Below are 22,772 nucleotides of genomic sequence, written 5' to 3'. Positions count from 1 at the left end.
TGGGGTCTGCTGCATACCTCCCCCCTTAGCAAGTTTGTTCCATGGAGTAAACCTGTATAGTGGTTTTCTCCATGAACAACATAGAAGCAGTTTAATATTTCCACCAATTTATAATAACATTACACATTTTAAATTCACATTAATTCTTACTCCACATTTTTAACTTCAGTCAATTAACATTTGCAATCAGCACTTTCAATTCCTTTGTTATTACACTTTCCATTGCTTACCAATTTTTCATTTCCTGTACTTTTACACTTGCAGTTACTTATTTATAATTTTACATAACTAAAACAGTTTATTACATTCTACATTTCTTACCATTCTTTCATTTTAAAAGACAATTACTTTTGCAATTACTTATATTAATGTATACATAACTGGAAGTTTATTACATTCTACATTTATTTTCAGTAGTCTGTTTATTCTTTATTAGGTCTTCTTGCCCAAGCTTCAGCAGCTATCTTTTGAGTCTTTCTTTTCTTACGGTATTTAAAGTCCAAACCTTGCAAGTTTCTCTTCCAGTTTGCAAGCTTGTTATTTTTAATGTGGAATTCGTTTGATCTTTTTTAGTATTTGTATACGTTCCCCCCCCCCCCCTTTTAAAAAAAATTAATTGTCTTTTCACGATGCAAGTCCCTTTGGGTGCCTTTTAAGGACGGAGGAAGGGAAGGAAGAAGAACTTTGAGTTCCGAATGTGCCCTGCTAAGAAGGAGCCAGGGGTGAGGGCTTTCGACTCTCATGCCCAGTTACGTGGCATCTTGAAGGCCTTCGGCTGGACCAGTGACGGAAATGAGAGATTTGCCTCTCGGCCTGCAGGACCTGTGCGATGATCTCAGTTTCCCCTCACAGCGAACCTGCATGGCGTGTGCCAGGAGCATTTTGGCCAGACAAAGGCTTCTGGAAGTTGGAAAAAGAAGCCAGACGGGGACAGCCCAGAGGTGTCTAAAATACTTTTTATAACTAAAACCTCCCCAAAGCAGGCCTTGGAGGGCGGGAGCCCCTCAACAAGGCCAGACAAAGCCAGAGAACAGCAATTCTTAGGAAACCACAAGGAAGACTGGTGGACAGCACACCATTTCTGTAGTTCAGCAAGAAGAGTCAGGAGACAGTGGGAACCGTGCCCCTCTATGCCGCCTTCTAGGGCGGAGCGGCCATGTTTGGCTGGCCTTGGGGACTCCATCTGCAATGCACGCAAAGTGGGACGTGTCTCCACAATGAAAAACACAGGGAAATCAAATTAGGACGTACAGTGCTGTCTCAAATTCTGAATGGTTTTTTTCCCCATGTCCAATGGGTCTTGAGGGTTTGGTTGCTTTTTAGGTCCCCCCCCCATTTCCGACGGGTCTTGCTTGCTTCCCTTGCTTTTAATTATGCTTTCTTTGCATTTCCGATGGGTCTTGCATTCTTTGCTTGCTTTTCTTTTTTTTTCTCCTTCTTCACCCGGAAGGCATTAATCATGTTTCCAATGGATCTTGGTTGTGGTGGTGGTGGGTGTGGTGGTGGTGGTGGTGGTGGTGGTTGTTGTTTCCTTCGGTCGGAATGGATTAATTGCATTTCAATGCATTCCTATGGGAAATGGTGCTTCAATTTACGACCATTCCAAGTTATGACCGGAGTTCAAGAACAAATTAGGTTTATAAGTCGAGGCACCAGTGTATATGGGGCGTAGGATGTGGGTGAGAGATTCACCACCACCACCTTTTCAATCTCAAGACAGCTGCTCCTAGACGTAAAACAACAGGGTTTTTAATCATAGATATAGCTGGCTGGATAGCTCAGTGGATTAGGTATCTGCCCAAGGTAGGGCGTTGGATTCCCCCACTGGGCCGCCTGGGAGAAGAGCCAGCCTGGATAGCCTTGGGCAAGCTGCACAGGCCCAGAAATACCCCCAAGAAGGAAGGGAATGGGAAATCACTTCTGAGTACTTTCTATACCTGTTTTTAGCTAAACTTAAATTTATTATGTTTAATCCCATTGTAAATCACCCAGAGTAATGCATTGCACTGAAGGGGAGGTATTGAAATCCAATAAATAAATAAATAAATAAATACGTGGAAAACCAGGCAAGGGTTGCCTTATGTTGGAAATGACTTCACAGCACACACTCATTATTGTTATTATTCAAAACATAGCAGGCACAGTCCATCAAACTTTCAGCGGGAGAAACAAGAATCTGGGTCAAGAAGGAAAAAGGGGGGACCCCATTGTCTTGATGTTTCAGGAAAACATTACTAGGGCTGGCTTTGTAATAAAACTGGAACCTTAACAAGAATTAAATCAAAAAGTACTACATTTCCCAGGTCCAAAGGAGTTAAACCCACAGTGTAGCGTTTCCTAGAGAGGCCCGGCTTGGAAGGGGTTCCTCTGGGGAGGGAAGGGGGGAGCAAGAGTAAGGTTTCCGCTTCCGGTCGGGACTCCCTCGCCAGCCTTGCTGTCCAGTTGGGAATTCCCCGGAGCGGGTGAGAGGCGAGGGTTGCCCTGCCTGCCCTTTAAGGAGGGCTTCTTGCAGGGAAGGGCGAGAGGGGAGGGGGGAGGGGGGGGAAGAGGCCAAGCAATCGGGGGGGGGGGGGGCGAGAAAGGGAGCGAGCGATCGGCTTGGAGCGTCCCGGGATCTCCCTCTTTCCCCAAAGGTCTCCTTTTGTTCCTTCTTCCAAGCCCTCGTTTTGGCTGCTCGGGGGGCCCGATCCACCTTTTCAAGAGCAAACCTACCTGTGCCATCCGTGGATTTGCACGGGCGATGGCGGGGGCAGAAGCAGCAGCCCCCTGTGCAGGCCGGGCGGGTTTTTCTTTCCTGGTTGCCAACTGCCCTGGGTGGGACAAGTGCCTCGGTCTGTCCCGGTGCCTTGACCAGCCTTTGGCTCCGTTGCCAGCCTGGAAAGGAGCCGGAGAGAAGACGCCTCAGCCGCTAAAGGGTGCGAAGGAAAGGCTTGCCTTGAAAGGCAGAAAGAGCCGAAGTAAATCCTGTTCAATGGGGTTTATTGTTAGATAAGCAAGTACAGGATAGCAGTCTCAACTTACTTATTTACATTTTTATTTGAAATATTTCAACCTGGCTTTTCTCCCTAAGAAGGACCTAAGGTGGCTATGACAGTTAAAAAACAATTTTGAAATCCAAAAACAGTAAGTATACAAATACAAAAAAGGATCAAACAGATACCCCACAGAAAGATGGTAAACAAAACAGTATAAAAAAACACATTCAAAGCAGTCAGGCACAGCCATCTATTATAAAAATGTATGAAATAAATTAAATGTAATGGCTATAGTCCTGTTGGAGTTTGCATAAGGTTTGTGATGAAAGTGCAGGGAACCATCTCAGTCCCACACCTGGCCATCCATGGCTTTATGCAGCTAAATTGTGCACCTCCTCAATTACAGTACCAGTAATTAGCCCCAGCAAGTTAAGTAAAGTTTTACATGCCTCTGAAGAGGATTCCAGCTGATACTATTTTAAAGCAGCCATTCTCAATCTTTTTTGGCCATGGCCATAAACAATGTGAAAGAACTACAGAGGTGCCTCGACTTGTGACCTTTATCCGTTCTGGAACGATGCTCATAACTCGAAGTGGTCATAAGTCGAAGCACCATTTCCCATAGGAATGCATTGGAATAAGATTAATCTGTTCTGGCTGGAAAAAAACGGAAACAAAACAACACTGCAAGGTCCTTCAGAACGTGTTGGGGACGAAAATAAAAATCACCAAACACCCAAAAAATCCCCACACTGCTAGCCCCATCGAAACATGTCAGGGCCGGGGGGGAAAATTGCCAAAAACAGAATGCAACCCCCATCGGAACACATCAGGGCTGGGGGAAAAATTACCAAAAGGCACAAATAAATAAATAAATAAATAAATAAATAAATAAATAAATAAATAAATAAATAAATAAATAAATAAATAAATAAATAAATAAATAAAAAATTTGCAAACCCTATTGGAACGTGCTGGGGTCAAATTTTAACTTCTAACCGTTCGGGCAAAAGAGGTACAAAGAAGCAGCTTCTTTGCCGACCAACGGTTAGTACATTTGTATTCCCCCCTTTTCCCCCACCTTTCTTCCTGTCGATCCCGAAGCGCTGGTCAGAAGTTGAAGCAAAATTTTGCGGCTGGAGCTCGTTGTAATTCAAATTGGTCATAAGTTGGGACGGTCGTAAGTCGCACCGCTGTATAAGCAGAATCAGGACTGTATAAGTCAACTCACAAACCTTATAAGATGATGTGTGAAGACTTGTTTCCAGCCTGTGGCCCCCGTCAAAGGTGCCATGGACCCCACCTCCTTAGGGGGTCTATAGCCGCTGTTGAGAATGGCTGCTTTCAAGAATTTACGATGCTCTCTGGGAGATTCTGTGCTCAGCAGTGCTTGCCACACATCAGGCATCTCACCATTTCTTCTTTATCTCTTTTTCTAGAGATCCCACCAAATGAAGCAAAGCTGTGAGACACCCAGCAATTGGTGTGCCGTGGCTTCTTTCAGAGCCCTGGAATAGAGGCCTTTTCCTGCAAAAAAAGGACAAGTTCGAGAGGAGGGTTTGGTGAGGTGGACTTTGACCCAAAACAAAATGGCGGCTGAACAGGGGATGCAGGCCCTTGTGGTTTTCCAGTGCCCAGCTGCAACTGAACGAAACGTGAAGCATGAGGTCAAAATGGAGGAGGAAGAGCAGTTTGGTGCTGTGGATGCCGAGAGCCCTGAAGACGAAGGAAATATCAGGGAATGCCTCTCCAGATGGCCGGGGCAGCAGGTCCAGCCGGAGCCAGGGGAGAGGCTGCTCCGGCAGTGGGAAGACCAGTGGCAGGGCTTCCTGGAGACCGTGGAGTCTCCCTCTTCTTCCCAGGGGGAGAGGCCAGGGCTGCCGGACGCGTCGGCCCCGTGGGGCGATGCCCAGGCCTTCCTGACCTCCTTCGAGCAAGTGGCCGAGGCCTGCTTGTGGCCCAAGGAGGAGTGGGCGGCCCGACTCCGGCCAGCCCTCCGAGGAGAAGCGGGCCAGGCCTTCGTCCGGCTGGAGGCCAGGGACCGAGAGGACTACGGCAAGGTGAAGGCGGCCCTCCTGCGCAGAGAGGCTCTGCGGAGAGAGAAGACCCGGCAGCACTTCCGGAGCTTCGGCTACCGGGAGGCCGAAGGGCCGCGAGCGGTTCACGGCCGGCTGCGGGAGCTTTGCCGCGGGTGGTTGAAGGTGGAGAAGCACACGAAGGAGCAGATCCTGGAAGAGCTGGTCCTGGAGCAGTTCCTGGCCGTCCTTCCGCCGGAGGTCCAGACCTGGGTCAGGGGACACGGGCCCGAGACCGGCGCCCAGGCGGTGGCCCTGGCCGAGGACTTCCTGGGGAGGCCTTGCAAGTCGGAGAGGCTGGAGCAGCACGTAAGGGAATAAATACTCTCAGAACGTAATTTTCTTTGTTTACAGTATTTATATCCTACCTTTCTCCTAAAAAGGACCCGAGGTGGCTCACAATATTAAAAAGAATCTGGAGGCCACTAGGTTGGGCAAGGCTGGTCATGGGAACCAGTTGCATTCACCGGCCGCAGAATTCCACTTCGACTTCCTGCCGGAGAATCGACCTACGGTCCAGAAGGGGGAGGCGGGAAAAGCGCCCAATTCAAATTTGGCGCTTTCCCCACCTCCTCCTTCCAGTCCGTAGGCCATAAGTCATGCCTCCGGATGCTTTGCGGGCTTCTTCACCGCCATGGGAGGCTTCTTGGAGGTGTCCCCCCCCCCCACTGCCGATAGTGCTTTGGAGCCAGTATCGGCGGTGGGGGGGATCTCCGAGATGCCTCCCATGGCGGCAGAGAAGCCCTGCAAGGCATCTGGAGGTCCCCTGCCGCCGCCACTAGGAGCCGAGCTGCGCCGGGCAATCCCAGCCACGCTCGGACCCCTGGACTTCTTTGCCCGGAAGGCATCCGGAGACCCCCACCCCCACCCTGCTGCCGCCGCCACTTTGAGCCTTTGGAGCTCTCAAAGGGCTTCCTCCAATGTCGGGGGGAAAGCCCTTTGAGAGCTCAGAAGGCAAACAGGCAGGGAGAAAAGGCTGGAAATTTGAATTTCCCGCCTTTTCTCCCTGCCTTCTTGCCTTCAGAACTTTCCGCCCGACATCGGAGGAAGGCATTTGAGAGCTCGAAAGGCAAGAAGGCAGAGAGAAAAGGCTGGAAATTCAAATTTCCAGCCTTTTCTCCCTGCCTGTTTGCCTTCCGAGCTCTCAAAGGGCTTTCCCCCCGACATTGGAGGAAGCCCTTTGAGAGCTCCAAAGGCTCCCAGCGGCGGTGGCGGCAGGGTGGGGGAGTCTCTGGATGCCTTCCAGGTAAAGAAGCAATGGAAGGCATCCGGAGACCCCCCCCCCACCTTGCTGCCGCCGCCACTGGGGGCCACGATGCGCCCGGCAACCCTAGCCATGCTCGGACTCCTGGGAGTCCGAGCATGGCCGGGATATCCAGGCGCGGTGCGGCTCCCAGCGGTGGCGGTGGTGCCGCAGGAACTTCCGAAGTCGTTCACCGCCACCATGGGAAGCCTTTTGGATTTCCCCCCTCCCCACGCCGCCGATAGTGCCCCCAAAGCGGCGCTGAAGCCCTCAGATGGCTGCGGTGGGGGAACTCTGAGAGGCCTCCAGCGGCCGCGCCGAAGCCCTCCAACAGCAGCAATGGTGGCGGCGGGGGACTTCTTGAAGACATCGAAAAGGTAAGGTTTTTTTTTGTTTCATGTGTGTGTGAGGGGTGTTTCTTGGGCGGCTAACGGATTAATTGGTTTTCAATTCATTCCTATGGGGAATCCATTTTCGACCTACGGACTCCGTTCCAATACGGATTAATTCCGTAGGTCGAGACCACTATAAATAGGTACCATCTCGGTGGGAAGGTAAAATGGGATTCCTTAGTCACTCTGGCCACATGACAACAGAAACTGTCTTCAGACAGGCGCTGGCTCTGTGGCTTGGAAACGGGGATGAGCACCACCCCCTATGGTCGGACACGATTGGACTAAAAATTGTCAAGGGGAACCTTTACCTTTACCAAAGCTTACCGGGTCCATCTCCAAGTCAATCCACAGCTGTAACATTTCTGACATACATATATGTTTGTGACACCCGTGAACCGGGTAGAGAGGTGATGCTAGGAGTGCCGTCTCGCCCCAAAGCCTCCGTGGGCACGCAGACAGCTCCCAAACCCTTCCCACCCCGGATGTTACACCAGTCCGTGGACACAGGAGATTTAGAGAAGGGAGTGAAGGGGTTAAGTATATCTACCCAGACTCCTCGGGTCTGGGCAGGGAGGGGGACGAAGGACCCTGAGGAGGGAGCAGCAGGGGAAGTCAGTTACCGACCGTTAGGGGAAGAGAGTGGATGGGAGTGGGTATCCATCCAAGACCCCTGGTCAGGTAAATGGGAACAAGTCTGCCTGACGAAACAGGAGGCAGAAGAGAGGAGGAGGAATGAGGCTAGGGTCCGGCCCTCTTATTGGGGAGAAAGAGAGACCCGAGAGTGGCGTAGGAAATTAGTAGAGGAGAAGAAAAGGGTAGAGAGAGAGAAAGAGGAGAAGACCAGATGGCATCTGGAGGAGTTGAAGAGACTGGGTTATCGCCAGGACCTTGGGATCAACCCGGGGCAGAGACCTCCATACCCTGGGGATACGCAGGGTTCGAGGAGACGACCCCTCTACTAACAACCGATAGAGAAGACTTCGATCCCGAAGAACCCTCCCGGGTTCAGGCTGGCCCATGGGCGTCGAAGTCAAGTAACCCGTTCGACGAAGATTGGGTGCCCCTGTATGAACCGTTACTTCAGCAGGAGAAGTTTGTCCCCAAGTTGATTGACGTTTCCATCCCGTTACCCCAGTTAAATAAAGAAGACAAATGGTTCAGTTCAAATGTGTCTACAGCTTTATTTGGGACGGGGGAGGTGAAGAATAACGAACCCTCACATATTGGCGCCCAGCACGCGGGGCCTCCCCCGCAACCTACAGACGCGGAAAAATGGATGCAACGGATAACGGAAGGGCAAGAGGTCCTATTAAAACAGCTAGCCGATCAGCAACGGATGATAATTGAACAGCTGAGACCCCCTCAGTTAAATCAGACCCCAGAGAGCCCGGGACAGAAACAACCCATCGCTACACGACCCCCTATTAAGTTACAGAAAATGGGCCCTCAAGATGATCCTGCAGCGTTCTTACACACATTTGAGAGGATTGCCACCTCAGCGCAGTGGCCGAAGGATCAATGGGCACTCATATTAACCCCGTATCTCACAGGGTTACCTCAAGAAATCGTCGATACCCTGGACCCAGAAGAAGCGGGGGATTACGACATAGTGAGGACGGCCATTTTGAACACTCTCAACTTAAATGAGGAAGCCTACCGGAGAAAGTTTAGAGGGCTAAAGCTGAAACCCGGGTTACACCCCAGAACGCTAGCACAGAAATTAAGGGTCAATGCCACGAGGTGGATTCAACCTAAGGGGAAGACAGCAGAACAGGTCTTAGAAATAGTTGTCATGGAGCAGCTAATCTCCACGCTAAACAGTGGGGCCCGTAACTGGGTCATTAAGAATAAACCTTCTAGCCTAGAGGGCGCTGTAACGCTGTTAGAAGACTACCTAGAGGCGGAGGACACGTGGCAAATGCGAACTGCGTCACAAGGAGACGGAGCTAAACCGCGAGAGAAAATGGCGGAGCCAAGCGGGCAAGCGGACACAAGAGGAGCCGGACAGACGGGAGCCAAAAAGAACAGACCGGACAGGATCGAGTACGCGAATCCAGTGGGAACCCGGGTACCTAGACCAACCGTCACAAGCGACCCAGCAGCCTCAAAACAGGCGGCGACCTGGAACCTGGGTAAAGACAAAATGACCGCTTGTTTTTCCTGTGGCCAGTTCGGCCATATCCGGAAGTACTGCCCAGTGACTGAGTGCGCTTGGGCAGAAGCGTACACCGGCGCCTCCAAGGTGGGTGAAGAGCACCACCCGGGGTGGGTAGTGGAAGCGAAGGTCAATGGCCACGTTAAACAGGCCTTGGTGGATACGGGTTGCAGTAAGACCTTAGTGAAAGAGCTAGAGGGCGAACTGTTACCAGAGATTACCGTCATTCGATGTATTCATGGGGATACCAAAGAATACGCTACCACAAAGGCTGAGGTGGAGGTGGACGGTTTGAAAAGAAACATGGAAGTGGGGATAGTCCCCGGGATGACCCGTGAAATGCTGTTAGGGAGAGACTGGCCGGGACTGAGTACTTTGACTTCAAAGCCTGGGGAAGTTGGCTGGGCACAAGAAGAAAATGAGGCCAGAGAGTTAGAAGTCATGAATTTGTCTAGAGAACAGATAAGAAACCTTCAACAAGACGATGCAGGACTTTCCAGCTGCATGCAACGAGCCCTGGAGGAGGGGACTACCCCAGAGGGGGAAAAAGGATTTGAAATGAGGGGAGGCTTGCTATATCACATTGACAAGGCGTCCAGCGATGATGAGGCTCAACTGGTAATCCCAGAGGGCTTAAGATTCTGGGTGATGCATTGGGCGCACGATTTACCAGTGGCAGGGCATTTGGCTACCCAGAAGACATTGGACAGAGTGAAACAACGCTTCTTTTGGCCGGGGATGGCTCACGATGTGGAGGAGTTTTGCCGGTCCTGTAACAATTGCCAGATGACGCAACCCAAGGCAGGACCGGGGGCAGAATTAGTCCCTATGCCCCTGGTGGACCGGCCCTTTGACAGAATAGCCTTAGATATCGTGGGCCCACTCCATAAGTCGACGGGGGGACACCAATATATATTGGTAGTAATTGATTATGCGACCCGATACCCCGAGGCGGTGGCCCTGAGGTCTACTACGGCTAAAGTGTTGGCAAAAGAGTTGTTAGAGCTATTCTCCAGAGTCGGCTTCCCCAAGGAGGTGCTAACCGATCAAGGCTCCAACTTTATGAGCCTAACCTTTAAACAGATGTGGCAATTATTAGGAGTCAAGCCTTTAAAAACATCTGTCTATCACCCTCAGGCTAATGGCCTGGTAGAAAGGTTTAACCGGACCCTTAAAGGGATGCTCAGGAAATTATCCTTGGAGAAACCCAAATTGTGGCACACTTTTTTAGCTCCCTTGATGTTTGCTATTCGGGAAGCCCCTCAGGCTTCTACGGGGTTTTCCCCGTTTGAGCTGTTATACGGACGGAGACCCCGGGGCATTCTTGATCTAATTAGGGAAAGATGGGAAGAAGGAGAGGATCATTCAAAAGGGGTGCTGCAGCAGATAGCAGAGATGAGGAACCAGCTGCAGGTGGCCTGGGAGATGGCCAAAGAGAATTTGGGCCAAGCACAGGCCAGGCAAAAGGCCTCTTACCACAAAAGAGTAAGGCCTCGAAGTTTTGAACCACAACAAAAGGTGTTGGTGTTATTGCCCACAGACACCTCCAAATTTTTAGCTAAATGGCACGGCCCTTACACAGTGTTAAGAAAGATAAATGAGGTAGACTATGAAGTAGAAACCCCAGACCGAAGGAAGAAGACCCAAGTGTTCCATGTAAACCTATTGAAAGAATGGGTTGACCGTGAGGCATTGTTCGGGTCTGAGGTGGACGACGAATTAGGGCCGGATAGAGAAGAGCTCACCTCAGGAGGTGATGTGGTTATAGGAGACCTGTTGTCAGGGGAACAAAAACATCAGGCTTTACACCTAAAGGAAGATTTTCCCCGGGTCTTCTCCACCACGCCGGGTTGTACACATTTGGTAGAGCATAATATTGAGACCCTCCCAGGGGAGGTAGTAAGGATCAGCGGGAGATCATGGCCCAGACATGTAACAGGAGTCATTAATGACGAAGTAGAAGAAATGCTAAAGTTGGGGGTGATTGAGCCCTCCAATGGGCCTTGGAGGAGCTTCCCCGTAATGGTACCCAAACCTGACGGGTCCTTGAGGTTTTGTATCGATTTTCGTAAAGTTAATGCCATATCTAGGTTCGATGCTTACCCCATGCCTAAGGTGGGAGACCTTTTGGATAGGTTAGGGGGGGCCAAATACCTGAGCTCAATCGACCTAACGAAAGGTTACTGGCAAATTCCGTTACGCCCCCAAGATAAGGAGAAAACGGCGTTCTGTACCCCTAAAGGGTTATTCCAATTTAAAAAGATGCCGTTTGGGCTCCATGGCGCAGCGGCCACCTTTCAACGCTTAATGGACCGGGTTTTAGAACCCCTACAAGATTGTGCCGCTGCCTATATCGACGACATTATTATTTTCAGTAACTCGTGGGAAGAGCATCTAACCCATTTAAGAAGAGTGTTGGAGAGGTTACAGGAAGCAGGGTTGACCGTCAACCCCAAAAAGTGTAAGATTGGGTTACCCAAGGTAGAGTACCTGGGTTACAAAGTAGGACAAGGAGAAATACAACCCCAGGAAGAGAAGGTAACAAAAATTTCTAGGTGGTATAGACCCAGGACAAAGAAAGAGGTCCAGCAGTTTTTAGGCCTAGTAGGATATTACAGGCAGTTCGTGCCTAACTTTGCCTCGATAGCTGCCCCGCTAACTGATTTGACAAGAAAAAGAGCCCCGGTAAAAGTAGTATGGGGTCCTTCCCAAGAAAAAGCATTCCTTACCCTGAAAGAGATCATATGCGAGTTACCAGTTAGGTTTGCACCTAATTTTGATATACCCTTCACCCTCTTCACAGATGCTTCTGACCGAGGTATAGGAGCTGTTCTATCTCAGGTTAAAGAAGGGGTAGAATACCCGGTGTTGTATTTAAGCCGGAAGTTGTCACCCCGGGAACAAAAATACGCTGTCATTGAGAGAGAAGCTCTAGCCATTAAGTGGGCTACTCATAGCCTTAAATACTATTTATTAGGAGCGCCTTTTGACCTGGTCACAGACCATGCCCCGCTACAGTGGTTAGAGAGAATGAAAGAAACCAACCCGCGTCTAACCAGATGGTACCTAGCATTGCAGCCGTTCTCTTTCCGAGTGAAGTACAGAAAAGGCAAAGAGCATACTAATGTCGATTATTTTTCTCGGCAGGGTCCGTGGGCGCGAAGCGCGGAAGAGCGAGCGGCACTCTCGGAGGGGGGGATGTGTGACACCCGTGAACCGGGTAGAGAGGTGATGCTAGGAGTGCCGTCTCGCCCCAAAGCCTCCGTGGGCACGCAGACAGCTCCCAAACCCTTCCCACCCCGGATGTTACACCAGTCCGTGGACACAGGAGATTTAGAGAAGGGAGTGAAGGGGTTAAGTATATCTACCCAGACTCCTCGGGTCTGGGCAGGGAGGGGGACGAAGGACCCTGAGGAGGGAGCAGCAGGGGAAGTCAGTTACCGACCGTTAGGGGAAGAGAGTGGATGGGAGTGGGTATCCATCCAAGACCCCTGGTCAGGTAAATGGGAACAAGTCTGCCTGACGAAACAGGAGGCAGAAGAGAGGAGGAGGAATGAGGCTAGGGTCCGGCCCTCTTATTGGGGAGAAAGAGAGACCCGAGAGTGGCGTAGGAAATTAGTAGAGGAGAAGAAAAGGGTAGAGAGAGAGAAAGAGGAGAAGACCAGATGGCATCTGGAGGAGTTGAAGAGAGTGGGTTATCGCCAGGACCTTGGGATCAACCCGGGGCAGAGACCTCCATACCCTGGGGATACGCAGGGTTCGAGGAGACGACCCCTCTACTAACAACCGATAGAGAAGACTTCGATCCCGAAGAACCCTCCCGGGTTCAGGCTGGCCCATGGGCGTCGAAGTCAAGTAACCCGTTCGACGAAGATTGGGTGCCCCTGTATGAACCGTTACTTCAGCAGGAGAAGTTTGTCCCCAAGTTGATTGACGTTTCCATCCCGTTACCCCAGTTAAATAAAGAAGACAAATGGTTCAGTTCAAATGTGTCTACAGCTTTATTTGGGACGGGGGAGGTGAAGAATAACGAACCCTCACAATGTTTAAAACCAATCTCAGTGGACTCAATATTAGCCAACATTTCTTAGGCTATTATCAAGTGCAAAACACTGCAGTAACTGTGTTGTACCTGCTGTATTTTTCATCTGTATTTCCTTCCTAGCTAAGTAGAGGCACCTCAAAGGCCCAATTAGAGATCCTCAATACCATGTTGTCCTGCTTGTTTTCTGTAGCTCAAGATTACTGTATTGTTCCATGTATAAGATGCCACCATGTATAAGACACACACCCTGACATGGTTGCTGACCTGGAGCCAGACATCCTGGAGAGTGAAGTCAAGTGGGTCTTAGAAAGCTTGTCTAACAACAAGGCCAATGGAGGTGGTGGCATTCCAGCTGAACTATTTAAAATCTCAAAGGATGACACTGTTAAGTTGCTATATTCAATATGCCAGCAAGTTTGGAAAACTTAGCAGTGGCCAGAGGATTGGAAAAGATCAGTCTGCACCTCAATCCCAAAGAAGGGCAGTGCCAAAGAATGCTCCAACTGCCATACAATTGCACTCATTTCCCACGCTAGCAAGGTTATGCTCAAAATCCTCCAGGTTAGGCTTCAGCAGTATGTGGACCAAGAACTCCCAGAAGTACAAGCTGGATTTCGAAGGGGCAGAGGAACCCAAGACAAAATTGCTAACATGGGCTGGATTATTGAGAAAGCCAGAAAGTTCCAGAAAAGCATCTACTTCTGCTTCATTGACTACGCAAAAGCCTTTGACTGTGTGGACCACAGCAAACTATGGCAAATCCTTAAAGAAATGGAAGTGCCTGAGCACCTTATCTATCTCCTGAGAAACCTATATGTGGGACAGGAAGCAACAGTTAGAACTGGATATGGAACAACGGATTGGTTCAAAATTGGGAAAGGGGTACGACAAGGCTGTATATTGTCCCTCTGCTTATTGAACTTATATGCGGAATACATCATGCGGAAGGCCGGACTGGAGGAAACCCAAGCCAGAATTAAGATTGCCGGAAGAAATATCAACAACCTCTGATAGGAAGATGATACCACTCTGATGGCAGAAAGTGAGGAGGAATTAAGGAACCCTGTAATGAGGGTGAAAGAGGAGAGTGCTAAAAACAGTCTGAAGGCAACATAAAACTAAGATCATGGCCACTGGTCCCATAACCTCCTGGCAAATAGAAGGGGAAGATATGGAGGTAGTGACAGATTTTACTTTCTTGGGCTGAGGCTCCAATACTTTGGCCATCTCATGAGAAGAAAGACTCCTTGGAAAAGACTCTGATGTTGGGAAAGTGTGACGGCAAGAGAAGAAGGGGAGGACAGAGGACGAGATGGCTGGACAGTGTCATCGAAGCGAGCAACATGAATTTGACCCAACTCCGGGAGGCAGTGGAAGATAAGAGGGCCTGGCGTGCTCTGGTCCATGGGGTCACGAAGAGTCGGACACGACTAAACAACTAAACAGCAACTATAGTCTTATATACGGAAAAATACAGTAGTTACTAGTTATTGTCATTGTTTATGGAACAGTGCTTCTGGGGAACAGACCTGAATATCAACTGAGATCTTGAAAGATCATTGCCTAGTGTGAAATGCAGCACTATCGGCAGCTTATGCCCAGTAAACAAAACAATCTCTTTGTTTTCGGTCCATGTTTCAATGTCTAAATATTTGCCATGGAGTCCCACTCTTATGTCTTAATCCATAAAAGCATGAAGGTGTCCCAACGTTTTTGTCTTCTTTTATCTTTTATTTTTCTTTTCTTTTTGCCTGATAACAGAAGACGTATTTCCTCCATCCCCTGGTGTCAGAGTCCTTTACATATCCAAAGAGAGCTCTCATATCACCTCTAAGTCTTCTCTTCTGGTAATTAAACAAACCCAGCCTCCTCAACTACTTTTTGTAGGAACCGTAGCAACAACAAGAATTATTCTTTTTCAGGATTTTCTAGACAGAGAATACTGAGCAGTGGATTCCCATTCTCTTCTCCTGGGGGAATTTCTGGGACTGTGCAGCTGGCCCAAGGCTACACAGGCTACACAGGCTGGCTCTTCTCCCAGGAGGCCCAGTGGGGAATTGAACTTCTAACCTCTGGCTCCACAGCCAGTTCCCTAAACCACGGAGCTATCCAGGCAGCTAGAAGCAGTTCTATATTCATTATATATATTGGTAGGAAAAAAGTATGGTTTCTTTAGTGCTTTTCATTTTCCGTCTCTCCCTGTGTCGCATAAAGGCTTGGTTTCCATTTCAGGTCCTGGTGGAAGGGTTACATCTCTCTGAGGCAAAAGAGGCTTCCTTAGACTGTGAGCAGGATCGGGTTGACTATGAGGCTGGCGAGGGAGTTTCCACCTCTGTGGGTAAGGATTGCCAATATTCCAAATACTTTGATGCTTTGTATATTTGTGTGTTTTCCCTCTGAAGTGAGATCTGTTGGTCTGAACGTCCCGCAGGACTGCAGTTATCTTTATTGATCTTTGCTAGGTGTTGGGGGTGAGAAAGGTAGATCATACCACTAAAGTGCTGGAGGGGACTTTTTCAGTGAAATCCTTTTTAAAGACCCCTATCTTGGAGATAGGCGGCGCGCAGGTGATTCTAGAAGCCACCAACCCCTGCTTATAGTACAGAATTATATCTTTCGAAACAAGAATTTAATTTATTTGAAATATTTCCTCCTTTTAAAAAGGACCTAAGGCAGCTTACATCATTAATAAAACATTAAAAGCAAAACACCAGTAAGTTAGTCAAATATTTTAAATAAATATTAAAAATATTATTAAACTTGCGGAAGGAATGCAAAGATGGGGCCACCTTGGCCTCCAGGGGGAGGGAGTTCCAAAGTCTGGAATCAGCAACAAAGAAGGCCTTCTCCTGTACCCTCTACCAAATGCACCTGTGAAGGTGGCAGAACTGAGAGGAAGGCCTCCTCCTCTGATCTTAATATCTGAGCAGGATCATATTATTCACACTTCCATCCAGTTAAGAAACTCACTGGGTGAACATAAGCCACTTCCAGGCACTTGGAAGGGTCACCTTCATTCTCTTCTTGTCCTTCTCTTTCCACAGATGAAGATTTGCTGAGTGCAAATGCGAGGGACCAGCCAGAAAGTGCTGATGAAGGAGCAATGGAGAGCCCAGAAGAGGAGGTCTCCCAAAATGGTGACCCAGAAAAACCTTCTCAATATCGGCAGGGATCTGGTCAACCTCAGAGAAGGTCTCCAGTGGAGAAAGGAGGAAACGACATTCATGGTGAAGGCAGCGAGTCTCTTGGTAAAACCTCAAGCCCACAGGGAATCCACACGATGAACCGAGAGGTTCATGAGAAGGTGGGCAATGATAACTTCCCGAACCACTCGGAGATCATTCAGCCTCAGGCGACTCACAATGCAAGCTTGCCGTATAAATGCTTGGACTGTGGAAAGAGCTTCAATTATAGCACCAGCCTCATCCGACACCAGAGGATCCACACAGGACAGAAACCATACAAATGCTTGGAGTGTGGGAGATGTTTCCGCCAAAGTTGGGGACTCACAAATCATCAGAGGATCCACACAGGAGACAAACCATATAAATGCTTGGACTGTGGGAAATGTTTCCGCCAAAGTTGGAGCCTCACAAATCATCAGAGGATCCATACAGGAGAGAAACCGTACAAATGCTTGGACTGTGGCAAATGTTTCCGTCAAAGTTCGGGCCTCACGAATCATCAGAGAATCCACACAAGGGAGAAACCCTACCAGTGTCTAGACTGTGGAAAAAGCTTCCGGGAGAAATCTCACCTACTTAGGCACTCCATAGTACACCAGCTGGAGATAGGAACCAGGCCCTACACGTGTTCGGAGTGTGGGAAGGGCTTCCGCTGGAACTCCAACCTCATTATGCATCGGAAAACCCACATGGGGGCAAAACCCTGAGTGCGCAGAGTGCGGGAAGCGCTACTATTCCAACATGAGACTAGTTCAGCACGAAAGAGTCCACACTGCCAGTAACCCGTACACTTGTTCTAGCTGTGGGAAAAGTTTCTGCGACAGCAGGGGGCTGACCAGGCACCAGAAGATCCACACGAGGGAGAAGCCGTACAGCTGTACGAATTGTTGGAAAAGCTTTAACCGGAACTCCAGCCTCATTTCGCATCAGAGAATCCACACGGGAGTGAAGCCATTTCTGTGCGTTGACGGTGGGAATAACTTCAGATCCAGATTTGAATTTCAGAGGCATTACATGATCCGTGTGGAGGATAGAAGTGATAAAAGCCTGAGCGGTGGTGATCCCGAGGTTCCTGCCCATGAGAAAATGGATGGGGAGCAGCCTGTTAGGAAAGAGTAGAGAGAGAGAGAGAGAAGGGGAAAGTGAGATCAACTCCAGGAATATCATAAAGGTAGGTCTTATATTGCTATTCTCCTGGTCCACCAACTTCATGGTTGGCTACTGGTGGCCTACATGGCCCTAGGCAGTGTGGCCCACTGTGGGGATTGTAAGCGAATCCGTTTTCCGAAAAGAATTAGATTGCTCGGAATAGAGAGGTTCCAGAGTTAGTGTGCTCCTAAGTGAGATTAAATGAGTCCCTGTTCCATCTCAGGCCGCCCCACTACACTCTTTCGCCAAGTCTATCCCTATTTAAAAATCATTGAGAACCAAAATATAATCCTGAGTCTCAGAGACATTAAGATCTCCCCGTACTCAAGAAAATATTATTATTATTATTATTATTATTATTATTGTTGTTGTTGTTGTTGTTGTTGTTGTTGTCGTCGTCGTCGTCGTCATCATCGTCGTCGTCGTATTTATTGATTGATTGATTGATTGATTGATTGATTGATTGTATTTATACCCTGCCTATCTAGTCATTTCGAGCACTCTGGGCAGCTTACAACATAAATCATAACAAGTTCAAGAAAAATTTATAACAAATTAATTAATTAAATGATTCTGCAAGATGGGAAAAATACAAAATAAATCAAATAAAGAGAAAAAAAAGGAAAGAGGACAGGAATTAATTGGAAGGGAAGGCCTGCGTATACATCCACGTTTTTAGTTGGTTCTTAAAAGTACCCAGCGAAGGTGCAGCGCAAATCTCCGGAGGTAGGTTATTCCAGAGGCGAGGAGCCACCGCCGAGAAGGCCCGGTTTCTAGTTCTTTCTTTCCGGGCCTCCCTCGGCGTCAGGCTCCTCAGTCTCACCTCCTGGTTCACGCGGGTGACACGGGTAGAACTAGTTGGGAGTAAGCGTTCCGCCAAATATCGAGGTCCTAAACCATTTAGGGCTTTATATGTAAGCATTAACACTTTGAAGTCAATGCGGAAACGGATGGGCATCCAGTGCAGCATGGCCAGAGTAGGAGAGATATGTTGGTATTTTCTCACTCCAGCAAGGAGTCTGGCCACCGCATTCTGCATATTGGACTCAAGGTAGCTTAGTTCCGTGGCCTAATAGAACCAAATTAAGTAATGGTAGCAGGTTGTGTCTGTTCAAGACATCAAACACCGGATCTTTGGTATATTTGTTTTATTAGAAAAATAAAGATTTAAAAGAATTCAGTTTATACAAAAGCAAAGCAATCAGGAACATTTCCATAACTAACCAGTTAGAAATTTTAAAAACTCCAGCTAGAAAAATAAAACAACAAAATTACTATCTAAGAGAAAATTAGGAAAGACATAGCTTCCCCTCTAGCTACTTTAAAAACTACATTCTAACGAATTTCGGGAACTCCAAAGTCCATCTAAGAATTCATAGTCCATAAAAACTATACCAGTCCTCTTCGAAATCCAAAAGGCAAAAGTCCATGATGTTAAAGTTTCCAGTAGGAATCCATGATGATAAAAGTCCTTAGTAGAAATCCATGCTGCTAAAGTTCTTTCTCTAAGTCAGCCATTCTCCATTTCTCTCCGTGCTAGAAAACCTTCCTTCTGCTTCTCCCCCGTCGACAGCCAATCAGGAAGAAGAAAAAGTAGTCTCTCTCCCCTCCTCTTTCTCATGGAACCCAGGTGCTATTTACATATTTGTGTTGGAATGTTTAGTCTCTATGCTAGGCCTCCGTCTCCTGGTTACCAGATAAAGATGCTAGCGTTTGTGAAGAAAACTGCATCCGGAAACTTCCAGTATAAGTACAGTGGTGCCTCGCATAGCGAGGTTAATCCGTTCCGGATTAACCTTCGCTATGCTGAAGCATCGCTGAACGGGGCAGCGATTTCCATTGGAACGCATTAAACATCGTTTAATACGTTCCAAATAGGCCAAATACTCACCGTTCAACGAAGCTTCAGGATGGCCGGCAGCCATTTTCGCGCCCTCGCCTCGCTTAACGAGGGTGCGAAAACGCTGCGCGCGGCCATTTTAGGCCATTTCCCGGCTTCCGGCGGCCATTTTGGCCGCCGAACAGCTGATCGGCGGGGGTCGTTTTGCGAAGATCGGTAAGCGAAATGCTTACCGGTCTTCGCAAAGCGAATTGTGCCCCATAAGAAAAACGTTGTGCGATCGCATTAGCGATCCGAAAAAACGGATCGCTATGCGATTTCATCGTTATACGGTGCGCTCGTTAAGCGAGACACCACTGTACACAGACTCAAGATGGATTCTTTCTAGCTAATTCCATGACTACAAATCCCATTTAGAAATTACCTTCTGCCTTATATAACCCATGTTATCACAGGGATTATGGGAATTGTAATCCTGAAGCATGTGGAGGGCATTCATTGCCCACCCTGGTTGACTCAACAATCCTTTGCAAAGGAACAAGAGTACAAAACAAATCAAAACGATGTTGGGGTCTTCTCTTGTCCTCCAGGTGAATTCATGGAGAGTCTTAAGCAAAAGTGGTAACAATGCTTTTTGAGACAATCTGCTGTGTGCGTTTCTAAACCTTGCAGGATTTGAAATTTATTTATTTATTTATTTATTTATTTTATTTCTATCCCGCCTATCTGGTCATACTAGACCAGTAGTAGACTGGAGGGACGGGGAGGGGGAGTAGCCATCCCCTATAAGTCCACCTTGGAGGTAGTTAGGTGCTCCTCGGTGGTAAAGCCGGGTCTTGAGGCTCTCCACGTGTGGATTGGGGCGAGGGACGGTATTGGGATCTTGCTGGGTTACCGTGCTCCCCGCGACCCAGCCATTTCCCTACCGGAGCTGGTGGACTTTGTCTCCGCGGCACTGCTGGGTTCCCCGAGGCTACTAGTCCTGGGGGACTTCAACGTGCATGCGGGGGCAGAAACGTCCGGACCAGCTCTTGAGTTCTTGGAGACCATGGCCTTCTTGAACATGTCCCAGCATGTCAACGGCCCTACAGACGTGGGCGGCCGCACATTAGACCTGGTCTTTTCCACCAATGGGAGTGAGAGTGGTCCGATGGTGACTGACCTCAAGTCGGTCCCCTTGTCATGGTCAGATCACCACCTAATAAAGTGTACCATCAAGATGGCTCTCCCCCCTCGCAGGGAGCAGGGACCTATTGTTATGGTCCGCCCTCGAAGGCTACTGGATCCGATTGGATTCCAGGATGCCATGAGAGGGGTTACGGCTGACCTGGCTGGCGCTCCTGTCGAGGCTCTGCTCGACGCCTGGTTCACAGCCGCGGCTAGTGCCGTAGACACGATCGCGCCTAAACGCCCTCTCAGCCGCAGAGATCGCCCGGCGCCCTAGTTTAACCAGGATCTCCGGACGTCGAAGCGGGTCAGGAGACAGCTAGAGCGCAAATGGAGAAAGGACCCGACGGTTTTTAATCGCATAGCTGTTAAGGTCGCTACTAACCTTTACCAGGCCAAGGTAAAGGCTGCCAGTCGAACATACTTTGCTAACCGGATAAGCGAGGCGTCTAATCAGCAGGCGGAATTATTCCGTATAGTACATGAGCTATCCGGAATTGGCCCGGGTGATAGGCCTCCCCCTAGTTTTACACCGGACCAATTTGCAGCATTTTTAAAATCTAAAGTGGAGGCCATCCGCCGGGACCTCTCCCCTTTTTTGAATACAGTGAGTCGAGCTGAGATGTCCAGCGCTCCGTCTTGTCCAGTGATTTTTGACTCCTTTCAGCCTGTTTCGCCTGACACTGTGGCCAGGACGCTTGATCGCTGCCATGCCTCCACCTCCTCTTTGGACCCTTGCCCGGCCTGGCTAATCAAGGCAGCCAGGCCTTCAACAACGGAATGGGCTACTGTAATAATTAATGGGTCTTTCCTTGAGGGCAGATTTCCCTCTGCCCTCAAGGATACACTCATTAGGCCCATAAGAAAGAAACCTAGTTTGGCGGCGGATGAAATTGGCAATTATAGGCCCGTCGCCAATGTTTCTTTCTTAAGCAAGGTAGTCGAGAGGGTGGTGGCCGATCAGCTTCAGGCATTCCTGGATGACACAGATGCCCTGGATCCATTCCAATCGGGCTTCAGGCCGCGCCATGGAACAGAGACGGCATTGGTCGCCCTGTGTGATGACCTGTTGAGGGAGGCTGACAGAGGCATTTGAACTGAATGTTGTCTCTGTGTTTTTGTTTTTAAGACACAAATGCTTTTTTTGCTATATCTATATGCTTTATTTTTAAATTTTAATTTGAACATATAAATCTACCAACTACAAACAAAATACAATATAAGATTTAAAAAACAGAAAAAGAGATGAGAAAAAGAGAGAGAAAAATCCCCCTCCCCCTTTTGAGGACAGAGATTCAGACCTCATTAAGTCCGAAATTTCCCAAGTTTCCAGAGCGCACTGAAGGAAAAAAACACATAAATCATTTTGCCCCAAACTTTGATCTGTTCCTGGGCCCAAACATATATTAAATTCCAACTTTGTTTTGCATAGTCCCTTGGTTGTTCTCGGAGCGCTTCTGAGAGTGTTTCTAGTTCTATAATATCCAACAGCTTCTTCAGGAACTCCTCCATCGTAGGTATGTCTTCAGTTTTCCATTTTTGGGCCCAGAGTAACCTAGCTACTATAAATATATACAGTGGTGCCCCGCATAGCGACATTAATCCGTTCCGGATTAATCATCGCTATCCAAAAACATATTTAAACGGAATGGAAAACCCCATAGGAATGCATTAAACTTAGTTTAATGCGTTCCTATGGGGCCCTAAACTCACCGTTCAGCGATGTTCCTCCATAGCGCCTCCATTTTCGCGCCCTCGGTAAGCGAGGGTAGGGCGCGAAAATGGTTGCGGCAGGTATTTTGGGCGTCCGGCAGCCTAGCAATGTGAAGATCGGTAAGCGAAACGCTTACCAATCATCGCAATACGATATTTGCCCTATCTAAACATCGCAATTCGATCGCTTTTGCGATCGCAATTGCGACATCGCTATGCGGATTCGCCGTTAAACGGTGCACTCGTTAAGCGAGGCACCACTGTACATCAAACAATATTTGATTTTCTTATCAGTAATTTCTTACATAATACTTAGCAGTGCTATTTCAGGTTTGAAATTTAATTTCTGTTGAGTGACTCCTTTTATTATTTCCCACAGCCGTAACCAATAACCCTTAGCTTTTTCACATGTCCATCACCTATGATAAGTTTCTACTTTTTTTTTACATTTCCAACAAATATTGCTGCTACCCTCTGACATTTTTGCCAGCTTTACAAGGGTATAGTGCCCTCTGTAAAACATTTTGAGGATATTTTCCCTTAAGTTTACCGGCTTAATCATTTTATAACAATCCACATCATTGTCCAATGATCGATATCAGTATTATAACCAAAATTACTTGCCCTTTTCATCATCGTCTCCCTTATTCTCTCATCCTCCAGATCATATTCCAATAAGTATGTATACGTTTTCTTTATTATTTTCTCATCAGTCTAAATCCACAGTTTGTCCACCTGGACTCAACCCTCAAAGAAGCCCATATTTTTATCTTTTTTATACAGTGTCTTGATTCTAGTTTATTCAATGACCACCAATCTGTCGCCACCCC

At 48.2% G+C, this 22,772-nt stretch overlaps 1 protein-coding gene across 1 annotated transcript; it reads left to right on the top strand.

The window, feature by feature from the left end:
* The first annotated feature begins 605 nt into the window (after window positions 1-605).
* On the top strand, window positions 606-22,772 carry LOC144587454 (uncharacterized). Its single transcript, XM_078388118.1, is given in 5 exon segments — window positions 606-2,462; window positions 4,415-5,359; window positions 15,121-15,226; window positions 15,933-16,776; window positions 16,778-22,772. Coding segments are annotated over 4 exon segments (2,160 nt in total). The 5' UTR covers window positions 606-2,462; window positions 4,415-4,564; the 3' UTR covers window positions 17,193-22,772.

The sequence above is a fragment of the Pogona vitticeps genome, chromosome 2, assembly GCF_051106095.1.
Source record: "Pogona vitticeps strain Pit_001003342236 chromosome 2, PviZW2.1, whole genome shotgun sequence".
Lineage (NCBI taxonomy): Eukaryota > Metazoa > Chordata > Lepidosauria > Squamata > Agamidae > Pogona > Pogona vitticeps.
The sequence above is the reverse complement of the archived record's forward strand: the minus strand, read 5'-3'. Positions and strand labels throughout refer to the sequence as shown.